The sequence below is a fragment of the Olea europaea genome, chromosome 10 (genome assembly GCF_002742605.1).
Source record: "Olea europaea var. sylvestris chromosome 10, O_europaea_v1, whole genome shotgun sequence".
Taxonomy (NCBI): Eukaryota; Viridiplantae; Streptophyta; class Magnoliopsida; order Lamiales; family Oleaceae; genus Olea; species Olea europaea.
This window is the reverse complement of record NC_036246.1, coordinates 28,522,662-28,531,458: the sequence shown is the minus strand read 5'-3', so window position 1 is coordinate 28,531,458 and position 8,797 is coordinate 28,522,662. Positions and strand designations below refer to the sequence as shown.

At 28.4% G+C, this 8,797-nt stretch overlaps 1 protein-coding gene and 1 long non-coding RNA gene across 2 annotated transcripts; both read right to left on the bottom strand.

Moving 5' to 3' along the window:
• Positions 1-1,747: 1,747 nt before the first annotated feature.
• LOC111402711 lies at positions 1,748-2,712 on the bottom strand. Its single transcript, XR_002704338.1, has 3 exons — positions 2,398-2,712; positions 2,126-2,296; positions 1,748-1,950 (listed from the first exon to the last, which is right to left on the bottom strand). It is a non-coding gene; the product is annotated as an uncharacterized LOC111402711 (long non-coding RNA).
• A 318-nt stretch (positions 2,713-3,030) lies between these two features.
• LOC111400492 lies at positions 3,031-4,486 on the bottom strand. The gene is made up of 4 exons (XM_023027905.1): positions 4,259-4,486; positions 4,031-4,177; positions 3,248-3,931; positions 3,031-3,048 (listed from the first exon to the last, which is right to left on the bottom strand). Exons 1-4 carry the CDS (start codon positions 4,484-4,486, stop codon positions 3,031-3,033), a joined length of 1,077 nt encoding a protein of 358 aa, XP_022883673.1.
• Between the last annotated feature and the right edge of the window lie 4,311 nt (positions 4,487-8,797).

Here is an 8,797-nt window from a genome sequence, read left to right as displayed (position 1 = left end):
CATAAATCTATCCAACTCAACTAAAAACAATAATTTTTTTGTAACTTGATTAGCACCATCCGGCATCTGTTGTGTATTGGTTAGGTTACCTCTCAGCAATACTAGAGTCATTTTTATGTTCTCTCTCGACTTTTTCTTAACTCTGTTGTCTAGCATATTCATTAGTTTGCTGCATTGATTTTTCTGAACATGCAGGTTTCAATTCCACTCTGAGGCAGGTAATATCACTCACTATGAATATATTCAGCTTTGTTCGATTTAACTTATATGTTGGAAAGGGAAGAGATGTTGGGTTGTACCAAATTGCCTTGTTTGAAGGCAAAGCGGCTGGAGGGAATGGAGAGCAAGTTTTGAGCAGGGATGCGCACAGGATTGGACAACTTTTTATTTCTTCAGAATGCTATCTTTCTTTTTCAGTACTGTCGGTCACTATGTTTGCACAATGGTATAAATATTGCTTTTCCACTGGCGATGTTAATTGAACGTGTTTGTTATTGGTGTCTTATTTCATAAATTTGTCTCGTTCATCTCCTCTTTTTAATGCAGATGACAGTTCCTACTGTATATATTTTCTCGTATGGATGAGCATATCTGGTAAGTTTAATTTTAATTTTCTTTTATCCCTCACCCCCCGCCCCCCCAACGCCCCAGCATACAAAACTACAGAGTTTCATTTGTGATACAAGCAGGAGAAAGTCATCTTTTGCGTAACATATTCTTGAGAAAAAACTGCTGGCGTTTTTCTGGAGATATGTTTGGCCCAACTTTTACTGTTAGGGGACACAACGCTGAACTGGGATTGTTCGAGGTTAAATGTTTAAAAGTTGAAGGACCCCTCTTTTTCCTCTTCTTTACTTTGTAATGGGTACGACAAGTCAAAATCCTAATCACGATGCTTCATTATGTTCAAATTTTAGTTAGACTATGGATCTTAAGCACAAGTAGGATAGTTATTTTCTTTTATGAAACTAGTTCCAGGCCATGCAATGCATGGCTTGAATTTTGTTTAAGGTGATATTAGTGTGGTGATTTATATTAGTATTGAATTTTTATTGTAATTCACTATTTTTGGCTTGTTTCATTTATTATGCTCTAATAAAGATTTTCATGTAGAATTTTTTTTGAGCTGTTTAGATGGAAAATAGTAGTTATACTTTTCAAAAGGCAAATTCGCAGTAATAATTTTGTTTTGTGCGTGAAATAGGTTTTTTAAGTGTATATGAAAACTTGGTTATTATTATTTTTTGCAAATTATGTGAAACGTTTGTGCTGTAATTATTCTCAAAGTTTATGACATTTCCCAATGAGTAGCAAAAATAAGTGCAGTAGCATATCTGTTCATAAATATATTAGAAAGTTATATTTAAGGTATAAAATGAGAAGTATAAATATGGATTTGCTTTTATTTGTCCTAAATGAGTTGGTAAGAAGTATTTCTCTACGATTTCATTTGCAGTAGTTAATAAATAAATTATACTATTATAGATTATTTAACTTAATCTTATAAACATATAGACTGCTAAAGAAATTACTATGAGGGTTGATAAAAATTCTATAAAAATTCATATGATCAATTGTTTCAATCGTTTTATTGAATAATGATAATACATTTAACGAATATATAAATTATTTGCATAATGATTGTATTTAAAACACGTTGAATTAAACTTGTATAGAAAGAAAATTGAAATACAAATGGGATTATAATGATCACTTTCAAAAGTTGAATTAAGCATGTAGAGAAAGAAAATTGAAATACAAATGAGATTATAATGATCACTTTCAAAAGTTAATAGCGTTATTACAAAAGGAAGAAAATGAAACATTGATAAGAAATTGTTAAAACGGCAATTCTTTGATATACTTGATATTTGAATACATGATACTTACATGATGGGTGATGAAAAGCTTTTTCTTCTTGGTTTCAACATCAATCATGATAGGGCATACCTACTAAAGCAAGAGAAAAACTATTAGCAGAAGTAAAAAGAAACAAGAATAAAGTATATGTAGAAAAAATTGAGATTGAATTAATTAATGAATATAGACATTTATTTTGGTAATGCTTTTACCTTATTATAACTTTTGCTTTACATGATGGGGACATTATAAAAAAAAAAGTTACCTTCTTTGTTATGGTTATGATAAATATGGACGGAAAAAATATTCATTTTGACAGATATCTGTGACAATTTTTCGTTTGTATAAACGTATTTTCTCAGTTGAAACTGCTTCTAATGGATATCCGAAAATGAAGCATTCAATGTATTTGAGAAGAAGAACTCCAGAGTTTGGCCTACAGAAAAATAGTTTGAAGTTATTTTATAGTAATGCTATAAATGTAAAATAAAATTGAATAAAAAAATAAATATTAAAGTAAATTGTTGAGATACTTACCCATTATTTTGACAAGGTAGATATGGTATGATTTCCAATTTCATACGTTTATTTCTATGTTTTCATAAATTTGGCTTCCCGAAGAAAATGTCAGTAGCTATTAATAATGATTGTACTACATCCAAAACTGGGGCTGCACGTAACTTGATTGCATCTGGTGTATGAATGTTGTGGCTGCAATCATATACTTGAAATTTCCACTTTTCAAAATCAACAAGAAAAATAAACCAACTGTTGCCTGGATATGCGACTGGAATCAATAAATAGTTGTATGTTATCCAGGGTCGAGCAAATGTAGGTAATTCTCCTTTTGTGTATTGCACTAATGCCTGGAAATTATTCACAGGAGCGGTTGCTCCTTGTTTGATCGTTGTGTACCAATGAACACATTCATTCTCGAATCGAAAGTCCATGATTGCATATTCTTTGGAAACCGAGTAAGATGTATCATGAATGAGTCTTCGCAATAGCTTTAATTCTATATCAATATGCTAGTAAAAAAAATTTTAATTAGCTATATTAATAACAAGTAAAATTAATTAAGATTTCTAAAGTTGACTTACCACAATATTTATATCTTTAATTTGATTTATTATATTTATCAGCGAATGTCTTGCGTATTGATTGCCGATTTCATCTTTCCAGTATGCACTATATAAGAAAAAATGAAATTGTTATTAAATAAGTAAAATACGAAATAGAATATTTAAGTTAACGAAGTTAAATTTAATATCTTACTGTGATGGATTTTCTGATATCCATTCTCTAATGTTTTTGTATTTGTCGATGTTATAATCTTCTAATGTATTCGTTGCCGTTGGTGATGGAGATTGTGTCTCTTTTTGCTTACCTTTTTTTCTTTTGTTGATCTTTCGATGTCTTCTACATGTTCAGATGTTGAAGGCATTTCAAATTCAGCTTGATTTGTTGGAGGGGGCAAATCATGTTGTACAGATGCTACAATTGATTCCATATGTGATTTCCAGTTGGTTAACTGATTCTGCATATTTCGATTTTGTTCATCAATGTAAGACTTCATTAAACCGAAACTGGTATCCACATAAGAATGCATGTCAGATTGTATGCCCTGAAAATGTTCCTGTTGATTTTTTTGCTGCACTTCAAAAAATTGTTTTTGATTGTCAAGAAGTGTCTGACAGAGAGTTTGTTGATTTTCAAGAATCGTATGATACTGAGCTTCTTGCTTTGTTGCTTCTTGAATCATCTGTGTTTTCAAGCTGTCGTAGAAACCAAAGACATCTTGTCTGTGTACATTGAACATCTGTTCCATATCTTGTTTAGTTACATAGTCTGAAGTACCGGAAGAAGTAGATTCAATTCTATTTGAACTGTGTACAGTTGTTTCTTGTGGATGTATGTTATATGCTCGAATTTGTTCTGTTGTATTTTCCAATTCACCATTGACAATGCTGTCTAGTGTATAATGTTGGTTATCAATTGGCAGTGAAAGAGTTGTATACCAGAATGTTTCCAATTCTGCTTCAGTAGGATTTAACGTTGCAATTACTGTAATCTATAATTGTAATATTGTAATAAAATATCAGACATATTCTCTAAAATTTATTTATAAAGAATAAAACATATATTTAATTGTATACTGAAATGAACATACCTCTTCAGTAGCTAAAAATTCTTTAATAACATTTTCCGCTAATACCATTTGAGGCTGCCATTTATGTATTCGTGGACATTTTAAACTTGTACAGATACAGTGACCAAATTGTCGTCCAATTTTAGGAAAAGATTCGTATATCCAATACTGAAATATAAGTAAAAAGGAATATTAACATTTTTACATGATTAAATTATATCGAATAGGGAATAAATGTAAGAAAAATACCTGGAATACAAGTGGATAACCATGCAATGAATATTTACATTCTGCTTGGTTATTTTGTTGCATTCTTCGTATTCTTTCAAGCTGTGATTCTTGTAATGAATGTAATAGAACAAAATATGCCTTACGTCCGCATGGATACATAAGAAATTCATCAAGCTGTTCAACCATTCCAAGAGTTCTGTAATCGATGTGTCTTCCAGTTGGTTTTAAAACGCATTCGACAAACATAACTAATCCCAACTTAAATTTATCTTCTCAATCTTCACATATATGAAATACTTCAGAAAGTCTTATCATAGTTATTCGTTTTGAACCATCGAAGTATTCATCTCTAAGTCGAGTATCACTAAAATTTAGATCAATAGTAGGTTCATGACATGGCAATCCAGTTATGAGACAAAATTCTTGTATGCCAAAATGAGCTACACGATCGTCTAGTTGTACCCAAACTTCGTTATTTTTACCACAGTTTATAAGTCTCATTATGAACTCATGTGTTAACTTGCTGCTAAATTTGTCGTTTTGCTTCTTATTCATATTTCCACAAATGAATCCATGGAATGAACTGCACAATAAAGAGGCTTGATCATCTGCATTTATAAGTTCTACAAAATCTTTAAAATATTGATGATTTGCAAATTGAGTAATTGTAGCAAAAAACCATTGATTTGGAGATAATATGTATTCTAGTGACATCTGCAAAAAGTAATAAAAAACTGTTTAGTAGTCAACAAATTTATTCATATGCTAATTTAACATAATTTTTTAGAAATTGGCTAATTTTGTTCATGATGATGAATAACATTTTAGAAACTGCAACTTCATGAAAAAAAAATTAGTATTATATCTATACTATTTGAACCATTGTGTTTTGTGTTTGATGTGAAACTGTATATATATATTGTGATGGAAAGGATAATTGGTTACAATTGTATGAAACTTTATGATATTTTTACAGTTTCATATTAGAAATATAATAGTACAATATATAAATCGAAACAACATAATTTGTACTATGATTGATATGTAGTTTGAATAAATAAAATTTGTTAACTTTAATATTTATGCAATATATTTAAAGCAAAAATTATACGAAAGTTAAAATAAATCAAATGATAGTTAATAACTATATGTGTATAAAACATAGAAAAATGAAAATTTTGATTAAGTTCATTATGTTCACCTTTAGATAAAATGAATTTATATGTATAATTTAAATAAATAAAAATGAAGATATGTATTTTTGTGAAAGGGTTTTTAATTAAAAAATAATGGTATAATGTAATTGAGAATTATAGTAATTAAAAAATTAATTAATTAAAAGAAATTTTTTTTGATGTTAATAGATAATTGAAATTTTTTACATTAGATGTGGTAGTTGATCGTAGAAAAGAAATTATATTAAATGTGTTAAATTTGTATTTTTTTGAAGTACTAAATTCGAGAAACTAAATTTGTATTTTTTTGTGAAAGGGTTTTTAATAAAAAAAAAATTATGGTATAATGTAATTGAGAATTATAGTAATTAAAAAATTAATTAAGTAAAAGAAACATTTTTTTTATGTTAATAGATAATTGAAATTTTTCACATTAGACGTGGTAGTTGATCGTAGAAAAGAAATTATATTAAATGTGTTAAATTTGTATTTTTTGAAGTACTAAATTCGAGAAATTAAATGTTATAATTAAAAGATTAAAAATAAATATTTAACATGGAATGTTAAAATATATTTACCCCTCGCATTTTATTTTATTCTTGAATATGGAAATTTGATATTAAAATTCTAAATATAAAAAATGTATTTTTGAGTCGAATTTAGGAAAAGAATATTATTATTTAATGAAAGTAAAATTTTATTCTTGAATATGGAAATTTGTTATTAAAATTCTAAATATAAAAAATGTATTTTTGAGTCGAATTTTGGAAAAGAATATAATTATTTAATGAAATTAAAACGGTTAAGAAACGAATATAATTATTTAATGAAATTAAAAGGGTTACGAAAAATTTTAAGATGACTGGTTATATAATAATTTGTATTTATTGTAAAATATTTTTAATTTTATAAATAATGAAAGATGAGTTTTATATTATAATTTGTATTTATTGTAAAATGTTTTTAATTTTATAAATAATAAATTTTTGGGTATAATGTATTTTTTTTTATTGTAACGTTTTGGAGATACTCCGCGCTGCGCGGAGTGTCTCAAAGGGACACTCCGCACGGAGTGATCTCTCGCGCAGCGCGGAGCATAAAGGCGCCAAGATCACCCCGCGCAGCCCGAAGTGATCTATGCGCAGTCCGGAGCGTGGTCACTCCGAGCAGCTTGGAGTGATTCTGCCAAAGGAGTCGTGCTTTCTAAATTCAAATTTTTCATGTTCTTCGAGATATTAACAAACTTGAGATTCAGTAAATGTTTTTCGAGATATTAACAAACTTGAGGTTCAGTAAGAGGAGCTGTTCAACAGCTAGTGATAGATTCAATATTTTTTGGCCAAATGAAAATGATTGAGATTTGCATGAATAAGTTTTAGGTTTCATTTTAGCTTTGATATTCATATTATTGAAGAATTTGTTGGCTGATGAATTTGTATCCAAAATATTCTTTGAATTCCTCTACATTTTTTCTTATCCCAAGACATGGTGGAAGTGATGGATTGCATGCGTTCATTCGTTTCACTATGCAGTGACAGACATGGTATGTTATACTATTCATGTATATAATGCAGATTAAATACTTGCAGTAAAGAAAAGTGACACATAATTTTGCATGATTTTCCTAATATAATAGAATTGATAAACCACATATTCTCTATACGATAAATATATTCGAAATTTATTTTCATTGGAAAGAAGATTACCTTTATTCCTGGTAGTTGAACTTAGTTTCCTTTTGAGAATTTTGAAAATTGAAAGAAAATATTTTTGAGACGTGTGAAATGGTAGTGAAAGGATGGTTAAATAGTTGAATATGGGTAGTTAAATGTGGGTAGGTAGTATTTTGAATGTTGGTTAGTAAATGTGGATAGGTAGGTTTGGATAGTAGTTTGAATGTGTTGTCTTTTCTTGATGAATTAGATATCCATATTTGAAAATAAAGTATAAGTCAATTTCGTTTTTTTTACAAGCATGCAGTTAAAAGAAAATGAAAAAACAATCAAGAGAAAAATTATGACAAATTAAGCTTTTTATATTTGACTTACAGATGCAACTACATAATTTATTTACTTATAAAGAACTTAGCTGTGTGGATTTCAAAACATTTCCAAGAAAATATAGTTATTCTTTTGCTTTCATGTCTGGATTTCATATAGAAAAAATGAAATAAATATTCAAAATGCAAATTGTTTTGATTTGTTTATTTTGGTAGATAGACGTCGGTAGATATGTTGGTAATTAATATTGATAGTTGGTAAGTAAATATTAGTAGTTGGAGTGTGTAAATTCAAATTATTTGATTTATTATTATTATTATTATTTTGATTTTTAATCCTAATTAACTCAATTAATAAAAAAAATTTAGGAGAACCCTTTTTTTTTTGCGTTTCTTACTTACAATTATTTTCTTTTTGTTCTTGATTTCGTTAAAGTATTTAGTTCTTTTTTAAATAACAATTATTTTCTTTTTGTTCTTGATTTCGTTAAATTATTTAGTTTTTTTTAAATAAAAGAGAGAGTTTGCATAAAGAGCACAGTTATACGTAATCGTCGATGTAAGCTTATGGGAATATTTACTGAACGAGATAATTAACTATATAGATGAAACAGATTGTTTAAAATCTTATCTAAAAGCTAGGTAAACTCTATTGGAAGTAAAAAAAATATGTATACATATAAAATTAATTTGAAAAATTACAAAATGGAAAATGCAAGTATATTAAACTTGTCTTTTGAGATACGTATTCGATTAAGCATAATTGAGGAGGAGATAATGTTTAACTAATAGATAAAATAAAATATATATTTTAGACGACTACTCTTTATTGATAGCAAAAAAAGTTTTATATATTAGTGTCAAGCATGGTACGAGTACAATTTTGTGATTTCAGAGTGAGTATTTACATTTCTAACAACAAAAAGATACCAAAATATTTAAAGCAACCTGTTCTGTTTGGAAACCCAAAATCATATAATTGAATCTTAACCGAAGACTCATTAGTCTACTGGAGATTTATCGATTAGCTTGCTTGTAGAATCACAGAAGTGGCCACTGTTAGATTGCCTATTGTCCTAAAACAAACAAAACAAAACGAACATGAGTTGAGGTTTTATCCAGAGCTAAGGACATCAGCATCTTCAACGTGTTTATCAGTCTTCATTTTTGTCTTGGAACGAGTTTCGGTTTTTTGGTCTCGAGTTTGAAAGAGAGCCCTCTTTGCATTTGGTGCAAGCACTCCGTCGGCGTTTGTAGAATCTTGATTATCTGTCATTGTGTATCCACGTCCTGAAATATTAAAATTATACTCATTTAATATGATGAAGTAAATGCAAATAATTATTAAAAATTTAGTAATATTTGGAGTTAACCTTTTCAAAA